This window comes from Desmodus rotundus, chromosome 2 (assembly GCF_022682495.2).
Source record: "Desmodus rotundus isolate HL8 chromosome 2, HLdesRot8A.1, whole genome shotgun sequence".
Taxonomy (NCBI): Eukaryota; Metazoa; Chordata; class Mammalia; order Chiroptera; family Phyllostomidae; genus Desmodus; species Desmodus rotundus.
Genome location: NC_071388.1, coordinates 89,925,241 through 89,945,116, shown reverse-complemented (window position 1 = coordinate 89,945,116; position 19,876 = coordinate 89,925,241). Strand labels below are relative to the sequence as shown.

Sequence of the window (19,876 nt, the reverse complement as noted above, 5' to 3'; positions counted from 1 at the left end):
ATGAGATGAACTGGTCATCCCCAGGCTTATGTGCCTTCTTGACTTTTCTGTGGAGGAGAAAAATCTTTAAAATGTATCCCATCCTTGCTAGATCTCAGTCTTAGGTAGCAGTTTAGGCGTTGGACCCTGTAAACAACTGTAAGCAAGCAATCCACATTGCCTGTCACTCCTGACTGATGAAGAAACTGTAGAAATGTCAACATCAGGCCCAGGGGCTGGCCTGTAGGGAGAAGATTATTGCTAGAGGAGTGAAAACTGCTCATTCCTTCAACCAGTCATCACCCATCCGTCCGACAAAACCAACCATCCTTTAGACGCTTCCTGGGCATCTACAGAGAGTGCCTCAAGGACCGGGGCTTTGGCTTACTCCTTCCTGTGTGCCACACTAAGTCTAGTAAGCACAAGGTAGGTACCCCCAAAATATGTGGGGGTCAAAGACCTTATTCTTGAACTTATGGCAGCTGACAGAGGGGGCACAACTATTTCTAAACTTTCTAGTACAATTGCAGAGATAAACATTACAAGCTTGTAAGGGCTTTCTCAAAGCTAACCTATATTTTCACAGCTACAGCTAACAGCTTAATTCCATCTTGCTGGCCGCTTGAATGAAATAGAAATCAGCCCTGCCTGCAAAGTCTCTGCGACAAAAAATGAACTTTACACTTTAAGACACAAGACTAATCTGTTTATTCGGTGTGTTCTGTAAGTAAGTGGAGGAGGGGAATTGTTGGCAAATAAATAAATAAATAATCAGACGAAAGGAGACTTTAGGGCCGAGGAGGAGCCGAGAAAGAGGAAGCGGAGTCTTTGCATAGTTCTAAATGAACACAAGGTGGCAGCGGTAGGCAACGCGGATTCTCAGCAGAAATGCAGCACTTGCAAAAACCAGGGACGGCAGGCTTTGAGAAAGGTCAGAAGGTGACTAACTATTTCTTTGTCTTAGAGACCGTGGTCTTACAAGATCTGCCTGGGCATCCCGTACCCGGTCATGCCCGCCTGGGAGGCGCCCTTGTTGCTGCCCATCTGTAAGCCTATCACGTTCTGTCCTTGGCGAAGCTGCTCCTCTGAAAATCCTCTTCGATTTTGCTGGGCTTTCCTGGGCAGAGGGAGTAAGATGGAATAATGTCATTCTGACAGTGCTCAAACCCTTCCCAAGACGTGCAGTTATGCATACAGGCCTTAGTGTGTGTATATGGGGTGGGGTGGGGGGGAGGGGAGCGGGTCTCCAGGTAGAAGAGCAGGCCCTATCCTGAGCGACATCTGGGGATGAACTATGGCCCTACTCTTACCTGTGGCCTTGCCCTGAGCCCAGGTTCTACCCTGAGCAGGGCCCTACCCCGAGCAATCCCTACCATGGTGCATGAGCGGTACTCCTTAGAAGCCCAGATGGTTTTCCAGACTTTCCAGCAAAGGTCAGTAGCTGCCTCTCTGGGGACTTCATACTCAGATGGCTTTCCTGTCTCACTCTCTCTCAGTTACTTCAAACCCGTATGAAAGTTAAAATCAGCTCTTATTACAAAGCATGTCATTAATCCCATTCCACCCTTCCCTGTAAAGGCCAAGGGTTCATGTTCCATTTTAGAGCTGAAGGACCTCGGAGTTATAAAGGGGCAATTTCTTACTCAAGACAAGAAGTCAGCAAACTTCAGTAAAGAACCAGATAGTAAACAATTTTAGCTGGGGGTCACCGAGACCATGGTGCATCATTAATAAAGTTAGAACTAAAACTGGGATCTCAACCGGCCCGTATCTAGGAGGTTTTCAGGCCAGGTTCTTCTAGAAGACGCAGGCCTGCACATTCCCATGACTGCCAAGAAGAAGAGGGGGTTGGGGAAAGGAAGAGTCAGTTATCGGGTACAACATGCTCTTTTCTCTTCATCCCACACTGAGTTACTGGGTCGAGTTTAAGCTCCCTTGCTAACCCCAGCCCGGGAAAAAACAACAAAACAAATCTTCTTAGGAAAAGGCCTTTCGCTGACATGAACATATAATGTATTATCCAGACCAGGCCACTTCTGAGAGTGAAAGAAAGTGCTCCTCATCAGTATTCCACGACAACAAGCGTTAACCACTGTCTCAGGCATCTAGGACATATTTTCCCTCCATTATGTGGATAGATAGGCAGATAGATCGATAGGCAGACAGACTGACGGACGGACTCAGGGCTACTTGGGTTATGATAAAACCAAGTTCAGATCAAGCCACCTCTGAGAAAGGCAATTCAGTCTCAGGAGCAACAGCCTGGGCAGAGCTGAAGGATCGAAGGATCTAGCAGCAGAGGCCTGACCAGTCTGCCCTGGGTGGGAGGTGCGTGTCAGCACCAGTCTGTCCTTGCTCTGGGGGACCCAGCTGTGAGGCCACAGTGCTTGTCCTGAGGGATTTTGTGTGGAAATAGCTTCTGGGAGCTACAAGGCTTAAGATGCTCCCTTTTGCTAAAATCATCGTCTGCTCCGGCAGGGCTGAGAAGGGATTTTACCTGTGAAACCAGGATGGCTCTCCCCGGTAGCAGCCGTCATCCTTGGTGACCGCAACACTGCCCAGAGCCATCAGGGTCCTCTGCACAGCTGCCATGTCCTTCCCTGGAGATCAACCAAGAGATTAAAGCCAAACAGGTGTCAGGGCCAAGGAATCTGGGAAGATGGGGCTGGACCTTCGGGAAGGAAGTTCTGATAGGAGGCTGCAGGCGATCACATTCAGGGGAGAGGGGTATCAGATACTTCTCAAAGTGGCCTGAAGACAACCACAGCCAAACCTCTCAGAAAGGAGCAAAATGTCACCTGGCTCATCCTTTTCTCTGTGGTGCAGGCCAGAGACACCCAGTTTCTAATCCATTCAGAGTTGCTGCATGAATAAAATATTCCAAACACCCAGCAGCTCAGATCTAGGTTGGTCCCTGCCCCGAGCAGAGGCCCTGGGCTCGGTGGGTTCTGCAGGTTGTAGTGAGAAGTCCTGTGGCTAGGCTGGCCTGGAGCACTGCAGAAGAGGATTTTGCTCAGGATGGGAAAGAGAAAAGGAGACTGGAAAGAAACTGGTTGGATGGATTAACTGCACCAAACCCCAGGTGGCTTCTCCCTTTCACTTTATCTGGGTTAAAAGGGTCTAAAATCACCCATGTGCATCAAACTGAGTATTCACATGGCTATTTGGGCTGGAGGCCCGGCAAATGGAGAAAACAAATCAACACAGAAAGCACTCAATGTGACACAAATGATAGGCCCTTTATTTTCTGCTGCTTGAAGGAGTTAATGGAGACAATAAATAACTGGTGGGCATGCGTGCATGAGGTAGGCGGGGAGGTGTGCCTATGGGAGGAGAAGCACTGTTAATCTGAGGAGCCCAGTCACCCCTTAACCCATGGAGAAGGCAATTGGACCCTCCAGGTCAGCCTGCTTCTCCCATCTTGTGTCCATACCTCCCTTCCAGTTGACTGACATGTCCTGGACTAAGGAAGATGCTATTGTGTGGTTAGCCCTGAAATTAAGAACTAGATCCAAGGTCCATGCGAGCCAAGTATGGAACACAAAAGCTAAAGGTACGGGGTAAGAGAGGACGGCAGCACCAGCCTGGTGGGGAGCTGGGGAGTTAAAGGCAAATCCCAGGATGCACTTTTTAGACTGAGTGAACCATCGATGGCCTCTGTAGCCCAGCTGCGGCAGCTCAGCCACTGGGAAATACAGAATTACGGGGGAAAGGCAGATGGAAAGTGAGAATAGAGTATAACTCTAATAAAATAAGCAATTAGGGCTCACAAAGTAAGTCTAGTTCAGGATGTCCATTTATTCAAAAATGAGAGAGACAGCAGATCCTTCTCCCCTTGCCTCTCTCCTCCACCCCATTAACCACAGGGCAATTTCCTGGGTCCTGAGGCCCTGTGGGACTGGTAAATGGATACAGGGATAAAAGGCTCTCCTTGCAGAGTCCCCCAGACTCAAGAGACAGCTGGGGTGGTAGAGAATGGAGAATCAGGGCAGCAGATGGGAGGAGGAGGGCACAAGGAATGCTGAGAATTGAGACAGAAGAAACAGAGGTGATTATTAGAATGATTCGTCTCTACTGCAGATGAGAAACATTTCTGTAACTGTCATTGAATAGCAGAATACTTGGATACTTTTTTAAAAAACAGAACTGTAGTGATGATCTTCTGAAGGATCGCTCTGGGAAGAGAGAGGGAGAGGGTTTGCTTGTAAGTCGTGAGTCGTTAGAGAGCCTGGCAAAATGGTTAAGTGCAGGGAGGCTTAGGAAGGTTAGGGTGTATCACTCATCTCCACCCTGGATAAGGAGCACACCGGAGATGTTTCTGATGGTCGGAAAGAGTGGGTTTGGTATGTCCAGGTTCTGGGAATTTGTAGAGCCTGACAGCCTAGCAACTCAGCCAGACACTCCCCTGGAGCCGTGGGTGCAGAAGCAAGTTCTGGGAACCATCAGCCTCCTTCACAACTAGCTGGCTAATGTATCTACTGCACGAACCCATAAAGGATCGGGGGAACGAAGCTAGGTGCAAACGGAAGAGATCCAGGAACCTAGAACTGTAAATATCACCCCACACTCATCCCAGAGAAAAGGAAGCAATTACATGATGGGGCCAGCTGAGCTAGGGAAGGAGGCATTAGACAGGAGCAATATGGAGAGGTTTTCCGTAAGACAGTTCCCAAGGAAAGAGATTTGATATAAAGTATAGTCCAGACACTTTACTATACATGGCATTGACCCCATAAAACTGATGTTATTCCTCCCAGTGTGTGGATAGAAAAACTGATTCAGGTAGATTAATTGACATGCCTCGAGTCACCCAAGTACCAGGGCCTAGCTCTAGCTCTGGTGTCTGAAAATAGAGCCCACAAAGTCCACCCTACAAGGGTCCCCCTCACAGGCTGGCCGAGGCACCTTCCTCAGTGACAGGGGAAGATCTGAAGGGAGGGCAGTGGTTGCTTCAGGGCCAGGCCAGAGGGGACGCACTGGCGGGAGGAGACTGGGCCAGTCTTGGGCCCCAAGAGATCAAGGGCACCAACCCCAAGTGGTGGTTAGATCTCTGAGTGTTTTTCTCTGAAATATTTTCTCCAGGTCTCAACTCAAATAAGATTAAAGCAAGAAAAAGCAGCTGGAGCCTAGAGTCCCCCAACCATGTGCAGATCAAGTTAAGTGTTGTCAAGACTCTAAATAACGTAATGAACAGAAATCTGTGTCTGTATCTAGTTCCTGTCTAGCAATTCTTCCCACATCTGGTCAGTTTTCTAACAGACGCTCCTGTGAAGAACTCCAGCTCCCTTGGGTGGACAAAATGGCAAGACGGCTCTGTCCAGCCTCACTTCTGCTGCCAGTTCAGAAGCCCAGGTCAAATGCATTGGTGGAAAAGGGACGTTGGTGGAGGCTGTTTCCTGCAAATGAGGGTCACAAATCTAAGTGACTGGCAGAGCAGGGAGGCGAAGCAACCATCTGCCTAGAGCAAAGCCTGCTTCTGGGCAGGGTTTCCCGAGCTTCTTGGATTATCTATGGGATGGCACAGGGGATATCTTTAAAAATGTGAAATTTGACGCCATCCCCCGGAGAAACTCATTTGACAGGCCTGGGGTGGGGCCTGAGAGTTTATATTTTTAATAAGCTCTGTCAGGCAAGTTTGAGAAATATGGGTTTCACCTGCTGACTTGCAAACTAGACTGATCATCAGAATTATCTGGGAATTTTAAAAATTCAGATTCTGGGACAGTCTCCTGAGATGATTCTGATGCAGCCAGATTGGAGAGGCAAGCACGGCTCTCATTCTTTGGTTCTTAACTTCTTCAAAAAATCAAAATGTAACACATGGTAACTGCTAAACAATATTTGTTAAGCAATAACTCCTTCCTTCAGAGAGATCTTTTGCAAAGTCAAATAATAAAATCAATAATTAGAAGGGCTCTGGTCCAAGCGGCAAGCCAGCTCAGAGGCCTGGCAGCGTGGAATCTCTTCGCTCCCTGAAAGCTACCCCTCGATTCTTTGGCAAGACAGCTTGAAAACCACTGATCAAAGCTATTCTTCCAAGTAAAAAAAGAGAATAGTCCTGAAAGAAGCACCAAGGAGGTACTGGGAATTTTCTAGATGCCCAAGAGCAGAAATGAGACCGAGTCCTAGTGTTGATCTAACAATGAGCCCTGGCCAGGCATGGCTCAGTTGGTTGGAGCGTGGTCCTGTAAACCAAAAGGTCATGGGTTTGATTCCCGGTCAGGGCACATGCCTGGGTTGAAGGTTTCATCCCTGGCCAGCGTGGGTTCATGAGGCAAATGATTGGTGTTTCTTTCCCTCCCTTCTTCTCTAAAATCAGTAAGCATGTCCTTGGGTGAGGATAAATAAATAAATAAAATTTAAAAAGCACCCTGAAGCATGGATATTTTTTCCAAAATAAAAATAAAGAGACCTCTGGCCATAAGAAGGGTAGGGACACAGGAAAGTGGAGAGGCCAAATGTGTACTAATAGCTCGGAGTTTTAATCAGGCTGCCTGGAATCTCCTAGCCCCTATCACAGGGGAAGCTAATACTGGAACTTAAAGTTTAGAATATATATATATATATGGTGGCACAGTAGCTTCCCTGTCCCATCAGCAAACCTTTTCAGAGTCTCAGGTAGCAACAGACACTTTTACTTGGCAGTGGAGTGTCCCCTGTCCCTGCATTATCACAAAGCGATGTTTCTCCCAGTGTGGTCTTACACACCAGACTACTGAGTGACAACCCGTGGGCCGTGGGGTTCTGCACTGCAAGGACCCTGGTCCAACCCAGGGGTTCTCAACGCCCGTAAAGCTTGAGGTCTATGACCGTAGAGATACTAGAACAAAGATTTTATTCTCTTAAATTTTAAAAATTACTTTCATGGCAGCTTATGCATGTCTTTGAGAAGAAGAAAAATAAACAGATCAGTGAAAAAAAAAAAAAAGGAAAAACACCAGAGAGACGTCATACCGGTGGGGAAAGTCAGGCTGGACACTCTGCTTCCAATTCTACAAGTCAGTCTGACGGTGAAAACTCGGCTTCAGGGCTTCCTCCACATTACGTCCTTGCTACTATTGGATTACTGGCTTTTTCATCGGTCTGGGGCTTACAGAGGAAGCAATCAGTGGATGAGGGAGCCATTTCTTATTTCCCTGAGTAATAACGTAGGCATAGCCCCCAATTCTCCATTCAAAGGAGAGGAAATACTGCTTCAGTCAATGTCAGAGCGTAGGTTCGGCTGCAGTGTGGGTTTCATGAGTTTTTGTTGCTTGTCTCCCTGGAGAAACTCTCTAGGACAGTGGTTCTCAAAGTGGGGTCTCAGACAGCGGAACCTGCGTCACCTATGAATTGGTAAGAAATGCAAATTCCTAGGCCCTGCCGAACACTTAATACCTCAGAAACTGTGGGGCTTGGGCCCAGCAATCTGTGTTTTAATAAAGCGACCCGATGCACACTGGAGCTTGAGAACCCATGCTGAAGGGCTAACCAGCCAAACGGAGCTGTGAGCGGCACTTGGAATAAATGCTGTGAAGGCTTTTTGGCTAGAAAAGGAGGCTTCAAACAGGAGGCGTCTGCGATATCTCAAGACACTACGGGTACCTCACAGTATCCCCAAATATCTCTCAGACTGGGTGAAATGCCTCTTTGCTTTGCTGTTGAGGAATGACACGTGCAGTGACACCTCCCCGGAGAACATATTTGGACCTTCCAGGCACGGCACTGGGATGCAAATCCACACCTCCTCCCTGACACCCAGTCATCGGGAGCGGGGATGGGGAGGCATGATGACACCACGAGGCAAGGATCATCGTCAGTAGCATCGCCCAGAAGAGTAATCAGATCTGCCTGATCTTTGGGTCTTGCCTGCTCTGACATTCTAGAATTCTACGTGTGTCATGCTCGCCACATAGTTACACAAAGAAACCCCAAAAGTTCATTGCTGAGGGACTTATAGTAGGGGAAATAAGCCAGCATTTGTTAGATATCTCTTAGGCATTGTACACGTTTAAACCTTATGAGAACCCTCTGACGGAGGTGCTAGACCTGTTTACAGAGAAGGGAGCTGAGGCTCTGAGAGGCTAAGTAGCTTAAACAAGGTCACATGGTATGTAGCTAAAGAAGAGTTTCAAGCCGTCTTCCTGGCTCCCAAACTCATGCTCTTTCTACTGTACCAAGATCTTCCGGGTCTGGGATTGGGGAAAGACACCAAGAGGGTGATGACCAGGAAGTGGGGGAAAAGTCAGTATGGTAACCTGTCAAGCCTGCCCCTCCTGATTGGCAGATGAAGTGAGGGCAAAGTTCATCCAGGCAACCAGCCCTACAAGCTTCTGTGTGAAGCGTTAATGAAATCCATTTGTCATGGGACAGAATGGGTGCCTTTCCAGCCTTGCTCCTGTACCCTTGTTTCATATTTGTCCTAAAACAAAGGCCAGGCTAATTACAGTGACAATGTTTACATTTAGTATACTCTATTACTGCCAGGCACTATGCTAAGCGCTTCTCGTGCTTTATCTCACTCACTGCCCACAGCAACCCTGTGAAAGATACGATTATTCCCATCTTACAACTGAGAAAATCGAAGCGTAGAGAAGTTAACTGATGTGTGGTAGGGCAGAGGTTTGAACCACGCAGTCTAACTCCTCACTCAAGTGTCTGCACTCGACTGCCTTCCAGGATAAGTGTTCTTTGGGTCTGTCTGACCAGCACACTCACTAGCTCTCAAGGGTTCTCTCTCTTTTGCACACACACACACACACACACACACCTCCTTTCTTGCTCCTACCTTTCTCTCCTTCCCCCTTCACCTCCAAAGGTACCAGCATCTAACCTCCAGTTCACTCTCCTCTGAGTCACGGACAGCTGAGAGCTCTACCCCCATCCCAGCCCTGCCCTTTCTGGTGCCCCCAGAGCATATCTGAAAGTTACCAGTCAGGCATCCACTTTCTCTCGTCTCAGAGAGACTTGCCCAGTCTGCTCTACGCGCCTTAACTTCTTCTGCATCGCCAGCTTCCTCCCAGAGGAGCTTCAGCAGTCTTGTCTATAATGCCCCTGTGCTTGGGCTGTTTTCTGGACCATTGAGCCCTGTTTTTAAAGAACTTTTCATGATGGCTGCCCCCATTCCATTCCAACATTTCACGTTGCATCTAAAAGGGTTTTCAGAATAGTGGGTACATCTGGCGCCTCTCCCTGTCTAGATTACTGAAGCTTAAAAAAGAAGGCATTTGGCAAGCTTGGGCTCCTGCAGCTTTAAGTGTCTGCGACACAGTGGCTGCACAGTCACTGGGCAGTCGTGGGCAAGCAGAGCCCTCCTTGGAAAGATGCTGGGCAGGAGGGAAAGCTGCCTGCAGAAGAGGAAGAGAAGTACTAAGGCAAGGAAGCGGGCCTGCAGGAGCCGGAGCCACAGCCGCATGCACAGAATCAGGAGTGAATGTGAGTGAACTGAAAACCACCATCGGGGTGCAGAATTGTAGGGAGAATGTAGCGCTAAGAGAAACAAATGGCTAGTCCAATAGCTCTGTATACAAACACGTGCATGCTCACGCACACAGACCACACACTAACCATGCCTTGCAGCCTCCCTCGGATGCCAGCATACTCGTTCCCAAACTCTGGAGGACAACCAGGTCTTGCAGAAGGGACCCAGCCTCAGTTGCTCAGTCCACGTGATGTACTGTGGGTCTCACCACTGGGCTTGCTAAAGCCACCGCCCCCCACCGCCCACCCCCTTTCTCTGCTGAAAGCAACCCACCTTCCCACCTCTTACTCTACTGCACAGTGATCGGCCTGGCCTGCACTTCAGACAGTGATCCTGGGGGGTGTCAAGGATCCCCTTTAACACTTGGAATGATCTCCCTGAACTTTAGTCCTCAGTTGCTCCTCCATGGGGAAGACATCCAGGCCCTGGGACCTCTAGAGGACGTCTGGACACTCCTAAGCATCTGCTTTCCTACGGCCAGCTATCCTTACCTAATGCAGGGCCTACCTGTGGCAGGTCAGCCACAGCGCCCTTGGAGCCGTTTCCTCCCTTAGTTCCTTTAAAGCCCCATTCTTCTGCCCTGCGGGCGAGACCCCTCAGTATCTGCCTTGTTTATTTTTTCTAGGAACATTAACCTGTCCTGGAGTCCCCCTGCCCAATGCCCTGTCTCATGCCCCTGAACCTCCCTCGTCCCTAAGGGGCATCTAACACACAGGTCTACAGGCGCTGTAGACCTCTGCCTGCTCTGTTGATCAGGGACACAGAGCAGGCATCTCTCTGCACTCACTGTTGGCACCTCCTGGGTACAAAGTTCATCTGTAGAGTCTTTGGAAAAGGGGGAAAGGTGAGCACAACCTCCTCAGTAATTGAAAGACAGAAAAGCACCCTGGGGATGCACACCTCCCACACCCCTCCTAGGGTCTTCATCCTCTTACACTTCCTGTGCTAGGGGGGCCTCATGAGGGCCCTTCCATTTGCACAAATCCCCTCGTTGGAGCAGGGGCTGCAGCCTTTTGCCCCACGCAGCCCTGACTCATCCTCCTCCTCTTCAGCCTCACCAGTCATCATCACGACTCAACAGTGTGCTCAGAGCCTAGGTGGAGGCAGCAGCCTCCTGGCCAAAGTGGGGCAAGGCAGACTAGTGAAGGCTTTACTCTTTGGCATTGGAGAAGCTGGGTTCGAGTCCCAGCTCTGCTATTGACTAGCCATCCGTTGGATGGACACACGGACTCAGGGGCAAGCTTCAGTTTTGTCTTGAAAATGGGCAAATGAATAACACTTCAGAGAACTGTAGGAGAAGTGATTGGTAATATTTAGCAAAGCACTTGAACCCTGCCTAGCACACAGAAAAATATCAATAAGCAGTAGTTATCTTTACTAGCTGAGGACAATGATCATAATTTTGATCTAAAATGAAAAGACTCAATTGTGATATTCCGTGGCGATTCGGAGGCAGGTGCCCATGGATTCAATGGCCTGGCCTGAAGGTCTGGCTATATGAGTTTCTAAGGAATGGCAAACACAGGGAAAACTGATGGGCCTCTTAGGGTTTTAACTACTCGTCTGTGAGGGGAACAGGAAGTGCCAGCTCTCTGCCTGACCCAAGGTGTGGTGTGAGGATTAGGAACGCAATCGTTTCTTTATAAATTGTTTGGTAGAATGGTCCTCTGTTAGAAATCTATTTCACCCACCATCTGAATGTCCCTTCAGATCTCACTGTCCATTGATCACAGGAAAGTGACCCCATTCTCACTGTCAGCAGGACCATTTGCGTCACTGCCCTGAGTATCCTATTGGTTGGGCCACCGATGACAGCTGGTGACAATGAGCATGAGAGAGCAGAGTCAATGTGGAAACCCTGTGTGGACTGGCCCGCATCCCCCTGGGCCGGGGCAGGCACAGCGAGAGCGGCCAGCGGCATGGGCGTGCGCCTACATCTGGGCTCAGGGGCACAGCAAGGACTATGATCACAGGTCCCAAAGTCTCTGGCAGTGTCCCATTCACGTCATTTCTCCTAGTAATAGTTGGTTGTTAAGTATGTCAGAAATGTGATTTGATTTTTATGCCTCTTAAGATTTCTTAAGTCAATTCGCAAATGTGAAAGAAGAAATCATCTGTCACACTCTCCGAGAAAATACATATCTGGAAGGTATTGTCACCGAGCTCCCAGATAATAGTTCAATAAACGGCTGGGGTGCTATTTATTTCTCAGATTGAATGACAAAATTGCACCAGGTGGCTTTATCTATGAGCCCCGCTGCTAGTGAGTCAGAACCACCGCCCCCACCCCCACTGTCTTTCAGTCGCTATCATTCGTTCAGACCGAGTGCGAGGTGGGAGGGATAGCAGGAATGAAAGGCAGCTGTGTAACCATTTTAGCTTCCTCTCTGTCCCTCAGTTTGCTGAGCTTCCTGCTGTGTCCTCGGGTGGGCATTCCCTTAGAGAAGGATACGTCTTTCAATAGAATAACATAAATGGGAGGCTAACAGCACCCCCGGGTGACAGCTCGTAACCACTGCCCCCACCCTACACACTCACACACACACACACACACACGAACTCACTGGTCCAGGGAAGAACATCGTGAGCAGGTTTCACAAGGAGATAGGCAAAGGAAGAGGAAGGGGAAAACAATCCCCAAAAGAACAGGGCTGTTTACCTTCCCATAAATCCACTGTCTGAAAAATGTCAGTGGTCCTGACACCATAGATCTCTGCAGCTTTTAGGAACTGGGAGATTTGCTCCATCTGCTTAAAAGCCATCTTGGACTCTGAGATCTTGGCAATGGGCTCTTGTCCAGGCGGGTATAAACTGTTTATCAGCTTGCACAGGACCTGAAGGGAGAAAGGGAGGGACACCATCAATTTTCCCTTTACATTTATCCGTCACTCATGCAACGTGAATTCTAACCCCCACAGGACACAGATGCCGGGTTCGGGCATGAGCACATCTTGGGCCCAGGAAGGCACCCGCTCTGGGCTGGGCGACCAGGCTCCCACACCAAACACCGAAGCCCCAGGCAATCTTATTCCTGGGGCCGCCGCTGAGCCTAGGGAGTCCAGGAGCTCAGGAATCCCCTTCCGTCCTTGCTCCTCCCTTCCTTCTTCTGGTGAGGGCAAGAATGTTTACAGCCAGGGAGCGATGTGCGGGGACGGGGCCATGATCCCAGACCTCAGTGCAGGGATGAGCTAGTGGTGGCGCCCAGGGTGGTCAAATGGTGGGGTCTCATATTACTTCCTCTATCAAAAGGCAGATCTGAGTGAGGCTTCAGTAACTCATCCCACATGTGCGAATGATGTGTATAGAACCTGCACTGGGCACCCCCCTCCCAGATACCTATAACCCAAGGGCTGGGCACCCCAGCAGAAGCGTGGGAAAGCAGTTATGTAACTAACAACAGTTAATCACTCCCTGCAGGAAGACGATGTGCTTGTTTGAATCAGCAGCGCCTGTGCTCCCCGATTCCCCGAACACACAGGAGCATCTGACCAGAAAAGCAGTTATCAGATAAGGATTCCCTTCAGTTTCTGGAGAATGCTTCCATTCAACACACAGACGAGGAGCACCCCCGGGGAGCACGGCTCTGGGAAGGAAAGTGGTTAGTCCTGGCCCCCCTTCCTTTGTTTTGCTGTATAACCAACCCATTCCCCTGAGAAAAGAATGGCCCCAGATGAGCTGATGCACCAAAAAGCTTGAAGAGATCTCAAGGAAATACTTATCTCTATTTTCACTGGAAAGAGCAAAAGGGCTTACGATTTGCCAACAACCCAGGAGGAAGCTGCGAGGTTGGATGGGTGGAGAATCCTCTGAGCTAGCTAGGGAATTGTGCAGGGAGCTCAGATCTTCCAACCCTGGAGAAATAGAGGCTTTTCCTTTCCCTCCCCAGGGGACACACAGTGGGCAGCAGCAGCTCCTCTGGCAGCCTCATTTGAAAAGAGAAGGCCCAGGAGGGTTTCCCTGCCCACCAATTTCGCGGTCCTTACCGTCCCGTCCATTAACCATTGCTGAAAATGGGCCCGGCCGGGCGGCGGGTGCTCTATGTCTTCAGCGCACTGCAGGATGATCCAGTCCACCAGCTTGTTCTCCAGGTCAGCGTCATACTTCTGCTCAATCTTCTCCTGCACCTCTCGGCTTAAGCCGTAGCTCGGGCCCCTGTTAGCCATCTCTGTAAGAGAAGAGAGGACACGCGCGGCATCCACACAATAGCAGCCAGGGCTCCCTGCGCGCGGGGCTGGGATGTGGCTGGGCCGCCTGGCCCAGCAGCAGCAAAGCGGGCAGAAGCCGGGCGTGGTTTAAATCAAGGAGCCAATGAAGCCACTGGGGTTTCACCTACAAACAGAAAAGAAAAGCGCAGCCACGCACCAGTGACTCTAGAATAAAGCCCCTGCGGGTCTGGGGGGTGAGGGTGGGGGGTGTCAGGAATCTGCCTCTTGGTCCCGCCTATCAACCAGATGAGAAGATGCACAAGGACTCGCAATCACAAAGGACGTTTCACCCCGGGGAAGCAAGGGGGCTGGGTGGTCGTTTCTTACCCCCTCTAGTAGCACTCTGCAAAGGCAGGAACCCTGAGGTGCAAAAGAGCCGATAATTAACAGGCAGAGGGGAAGTCCGCCTTGACGTTCGGCCGCTGATGCCGCATGGCGTTTGAAAGAATGGTGCACTGATTCGATTTTCTCCTGGCTCGGGTGGGTCACACCAGGGTCGTTGCTAAGAGCCCTCCAAAAAGCCAGCCCTCTCATGTGTCAGTCAAGCCTGCCGCCTCCCTCCCGCTGAGAGCTCCTTTCTCAGCTGCACAATTCTCTTCCCTCCTCTGAGGGAGGCAGCCGGTGGTATCTGAGGCCAGCGCACACTGCACAGGGCATGGGGCCTGGGAGACGGTCCATTCAGTCAGCTGTCCATCTGTCAGGAGTTGCCAAGCCACTTTCCCCCTGCCCTGAGGGAACAGCTGTCTGGCAGGGCAGGACAGAAGAGACTGAGAGCTGCAACCACTAACTTATTTTGCTGCCAGACAGATTTCACCTAGAAACTTCCATCCTGGTGGGAAACTCATGCCTCAGTTTGACTTATTCAAGGAATGTAGCTTTTTAATGCTGTTTTTAAAGAAAGACAGTGAGAGTATGTTTCATAAATTAAAAAGAGCTTAATATGCTACCAACTCTTGGAATAAAAGATTTGGAGACAGTGTAAAGACTTTGTTTATTCTAATTAAGGAACAGGAAAGGACAACTGATATACTATCAGTGGTAACTGAATATTTGATATTAGCAAACAAGACCTCAGGACAAATCAGATTTATGTTGGCCTGAAATTTTTATAGCGAAGGGTTTGGCTGTTTGTCTTCTTGGGCTGAGGGTGAGGATTGAATCGTACTGGGTTTGTCTGTCTCTGGGTACTTATGGGGAGGGAAGCACTGCAAACCTGTTCTCTGGTTCATCCAGCAAAGGGTTTTTGAGCACTTAACTGTGTGTCAAGGACTGTGCTCCAGAGAAACAAAGTATAATTCTTGCCTCTGAAACAATTGATCAATTGTTTCAAAAAAGCAATTCTAGAACATGGGATGGCATCTCTATTTCTGTGGGAAATTGATTAGAAGCTAGGCAGGAAATGACTCCTCAAATAATACAAGTATTGAGAAAAAATCTACTGCCATCTGGGGCCCGGATTAGTGAAAATATAATTACTTAGTACATATGTGGGCGCTGTGTCTGAGAAAAGACTTAGTGGTCAATAGCTGAAGGCCTAGGAGAGAGGACTCTCAAAAATAAGGGTTGTGGGAAAATCAGGAGCCTTCAGGAGAACAGTCAATTCAGAAAGCAGCACAGGAGGGGCTGACTCAGGCACGTCTGGGTGCGGCACGGAGCCCTCAGCTGAAGAAGCTCCACAGACAACAGAGCTGTCTCCAGGGACCTGGAGCTTAGAGAAAGGGCAGGAAAACTGTCAGCAGAATTTTTAAAGTCACTGAGTTGCATCATGGGTGGCAGCGACAAGGTCAATTCCAACCCAAGACTAAGGAAAGGGAAGCCCAGACAGAAGGCATATCTCTTTCTGTGTGGCTGGAATTGCTCTAAGGAAGATGTTGGCTTCTTAATAAAGGTAGGAACAATTTTAAAAGATGTACATTTGCCCTCTCCTTATATAATTTTTTCACACGATGCTTTGCAGATCTTTTGTACCCAAAGATTTCTTTCCACTATAACAAAATAACTGGGTGCTTTAAGTGAGTGCTTGAGCTCAAAGTTCTGGAACAGATACAGTGGCAAATAGGGCGGCAGTCTTTGCCGGGAAGGTATAGGTTAGACGTGTTCACAAATCCACAGAAAGTCTTTAAAGAACAAAGTGTGATCCCCTGGAGGAGCGACTGTGGAACTTGGCTCAACCCTGTATTTACTGAGTGCCTACTAGTATTATCATTTTTCAGTGATGTTTTCAAGGGCCTACATAGCTGAGTTTTTTGTTTTTTAATGAATAAGACATGGCAACATGGTTTAGTAACAAAGTCAAACTTGTAAACAATAAATGCCGGTCAGGTATCATGCTACAACTATGCACAAGGTACAAAGGTACAATTACACCTAGAGGAAGCGGGGAGGGGGCTGGGGAAAAGGTCTATAAATGAGATGACTTTAAGTCTTAAAAGATGAGCACGTTTGCCATGTTAATGGAGCAAGGTATTTGCTAGGTGGACAGGTGAGGTAAGAGGGATAGGAAATGTTCGTGGCAAAGGCAGCTTATTTAAGGTGAAAGTGTTCTAATATCAACAAACCGTAGGGTTACAGAGAAGGGACACACAGTACGAGAAATTAGGCCAGAATGTCAGGCAGGCTCCAGATCACAAAGTGGTGTGGTCACCAATGCCCGTGGTTAAATTGTCAGCAATTTTGAGGCCCAGTTGTTAAATTCAGCCATTATAAGCAATTGAATTATGTAAACTTCTACTTAAATAAATTATATTACAAACCAAAGTCAAAACTCAAAACAAATCACTTTCTAAATTATTTTGCTACATTTTAATACTACCTATGTTTTGAGGAAATTTATGTTTATTGTCTGTATATTATGTATTGTCTGAAGAAAGGATGCCCAGCCTAAGAAAAAGTCTGGTAAGAGTTAATTGAACCCAACTGACAAAAATTACCAGGAGGCAAACTCTCAGCAGGCTGAGAAAGCGGTCTGGAGAAGGGCAGTTTCGCAGCTCATTCGGTTACATTACAATCAAAGGAGAAAACAGGGAGGGTTCCACGAACCCCACTGCTGGTAGATTAGGAGGGTGGGAGAAAGCAAAGGGGGGACTGGGTCTGGAAAAGAGTGTAACTCTGATATTTCAAAGGTATGTCATCCTAGATGCACAAAGACAATAGACAATTTCGAAGGTAAAGATTGACCTTCCTCAAGGAAGCTACAGGCGTAGGACAAGACTATCCCCCAAGCCCCACTGTAGTTAGGAATTTCTGGGTTCAGACCACCCTGTCTCTCAGTTTGCGAGGCCCATCACGCAGGCTTCCCGAGCTTGTTAGATTTAGTCCACATAATGTATGTCCTATATAATGACATGCTACCGGCCACTTCTTCCCAGCTTCTTCATATTCAGGGACGTCACAGTGGTAGCTGGAAGAGCACTTATGCCTTCGATGTTGGTTGGTAAACTCTGTGAATCAGGGTTTCCTCCCTCCCTGGAAACCTAGACTTATGTATCATGGAAAAGATTTTTTTTCCCACAGGGAAAGAGAACTGAGCTCTGACTTGGGTGAAGGAAAGAAGGTCAGATGACTCACAAGTGTGACTAGTACACGGGGTAATGGTGGTACCATTTATTGTAAAGGGACTCATGGTGAGGGAGGTGCATTAAGGGGGAGAGAGAATAAAGTTTGTCCTGACTGCATTTGGGAGGCCCAGGATTCATCCCGGTTTGTTAGACAGTGGTTTTATGTATTTGGAACTCAAAAGAAAAGTCTGGAATGGAGGAATGTACTTGAATCATCTGTATGCAGGTAGCTCTTAAAACCCAGAACATGGGTATGCTCACTTGACATGCATTAAGTACCTCGGTCAGAACAGAAAGGAAATATTGACATTACATGGTGGGTAAGGAGGAAAAGCCCGCAAAAGGGGTCGATGTAGCATGGTCAGAGACCTGGGGGTGAACGAAGTCAGAGCCTCTGCAGGGGGAGGCTGGCATGTAAGCTGAGTATCTCTAAGTAGTAAGTTCTATCAAAAAGGCACGAACAGAATGCTTGCTCTTTATGAGAAAGCACAGAGGACCCACCAATGAACGTTTTTGGAAAGAGAAAGAGAGGAGGAGGAAGTCAGGAAAGGCTTCACTGAGCAGCTGATCTTTGAGCTTCTTTTCAGTAAAAGACAGTGTTATCTGTCAGCAAATCCCTGGAAGCACAAGAGAGAGTCCAAATGGGAAAGAACCATTTCCAATGTGGACACATTTGGTTAAAAAACACTGCCCTTTTCTAGGTATATTCTCTAAACATAGCCAACGATCACATTTTTTCATCAAATCAAGTCATACACACATGATTATGTTCTAAACTAAGAAGTTACTGTAGATTTGTATCTCAAGGGGATCTTTAAAATGTTTACCTAAATTTCATCTATCTTCCTCCAGAAAATAAAAGTTCTTTAGTTTTTTTCTTCTGTAAACAGCCCCCAATTTAATGGATATTTGACATATTCCTTTTGGGCACTGCCCTGGAAATGGTTACATGGTGGGTAATGGTCTCCTTGCTCTCTCCCTCCATCCTTCACAAAACAGCCTTACCTAAAGCCCTTCTCTTCCTCTCCTCCACACAGGCCTTTCTATTGGCTCCCCAGACAACGGCATACTGTTAGATTTGTCTGGAAATGCCTCTGAGCTCAGCAGATGCAGCGAAAGCAAGTACAGTCCGTTATGTGGCCTCCCTTGGCCTTTTTTCCACTGGCACTTGCCTCATTTCTTTCCATTGCACATGCAGAGACTGTTTAGAGGGGTCACGTCGCTTTTAAAGGAGTTCCGCAGGGTAAGGCACTCAGAGGCCGCTGGCTGTTCGACATTCTCCATGTCACTGAACACAGGGGACGGAGTGGTTTTAGAAAAACAAACAAAAAAAGAGCTTTGGGGAAAAATAAAGAACACTGAAGTAATAATGTACTGGAATACACTACATCTCACCGATTCAAACTCATATGGAATTTGTGATGTTACCTTTTACAAAGCTAAATTTTAAAACAACTTTTTCTATCTTTAGAGAGTGGAGATTTTCCCCTCCCACCTTTCTCTCACCATCGAACATCGGCAACGATACCACGGAACACTCCGATTTGAGGGCACGAGGCTAAGAAGGTCCAATCCAGGTCAGCTTTAGAAGCCTAATGTACTTTGCGTCCACTTTTCTTTCCAAGCCCCCATGGCCTGTGTTCATCAGTTTCTCACTGGACTGTGCTCCGAGCATAATAAAAGCGAAAGGCAGTGACTCCTGTGTCACTCATTGCGTTGTATGTAGTTAATTCTTACACTTTATTAGGCAGGTTTGTTACAGATGAGGAAACCTCAGGTGGGGTAAGTATATTGCTGTCACAGAGCTGGTTAACTGGTGAGCCAGGCCTTAAACCCAAGCTCTATAGTCTGTCCTTAACCATTACATGCTGTCCTTCCTCTACAGATATATTAGGAATCTGAATTCATATTGACTACATTTTACTATACCTATATTTAACCCAAGAAAACGCTCACGGGTGAGCACGCTTCCTTTTTAATCTTTGTAATGGTCAGGCCTAGCAGTGCCTGGGAAGAGCAGACCCTGGAACAGCCCCCCTGCCACCCACTATCAATTCCCTGCAGCACCAGGAACTGTGGCACACACACAGTTCATGTACTTTTATTCGTAATGTGTTTGGTATGAAGGAGATCATAGGTTGCAGTCTTATTGCCTTGTAGGCATTAACCTGTTTCCTACCTGTGTCAGGCATCCCCAAGACCACTCCCAGGCTTGACTTGTTAGGACTCACAGAACTCACTCGTACTCACAGCTGTAATTTATTACAGTGAAAGGACACAAAGCAAAGCCCACCCAGGGAAAAGGAACTGGGGTGGAATCTGGAAAAAACAGGCACAAGTTCTGAAGAATTCTGTCCAGTGGAGTCACACAGGATGAGACTAATCCCAGCAGTGTTGGGACAGCGCATGGGAAATGCTGTCCACCTGGGAAACTTGTCTGGACTCCGTGCCAGTTTTCCTCGGGAGCTGGGCACGCAGGCTGCCTCTGCCTGGCACCTACCAAAATTCCAGACTTCCAGAAGGAAAGCAGGTGTTCAGCACAAACCACACTGTTTGCACAGACAATTTACATAGTGATCCACTTTTATCAGTGCTGGGAACCCTCCTAAAATTCAAGTTCCCGGAAGCCAGCCAAGGGCCAATCTTGTAAGCAGGTCTCCAAGGGTAAGTGGTCA

General features: G+C 48.1%; 1 protein-coding gene across 1 annotated transcript; it reads right to left on the bottom strand.

The window, feature by feature from the left end:
* Positions 1 to 663: 663 nt before the first annotated feature.
* Positions 664 to 13,926, bottom strand: TAGLN3 (transgelin 3). Its single transcript, XM_024578049.4, has 4 exons — positions 13,423 to 13,926; positions 12,099 to 12,273; positions 2,477 to 2,579; positions 664 to 1,096 (listed from the first exon to the last, which is right to left on the bottom strand). The coding sequence occupies exons 1-4, from the start codon at positions 13,600 to 13,602 to the stop codon at positions 955 to 957; spliced, it is 600 nt and encodes a 199-aa protein (XP_024433817.1). The 5' UTR covers positions 13,603 to 13,926; the 3' UTR covers positions 664 to 954.
* Between the last annotated feature and the right edge of the window lie 5,950 nt (positions 13,927 to 19,876).

Excerpts from the sequence above, each read along its gene's own strand:
- TAGLN3 (XM_024578049.4), bottom strand. The coding sequence starts at position 13,602 with ATGGCTAACAGGGGCCCGAGCTACGGCTTAAGCCGAGAGGTGCAGGAG. Across the intron at positions 12,274-13,422 it reads AATGGTTAATGGACGGGACG|GTCCTGTGCAAGCTGATAAA; the intron begins GTAAGGACCGCG and ends TTCTCCCTTCAG. Across the intron at positions 2,580-12,098 it reads GACAGTGGATTTATGGGAAG|GGAAGGACATGGCAGCTGTG; the intron begins GTAAACAGCCCT and ends GTTGATCTCCAG.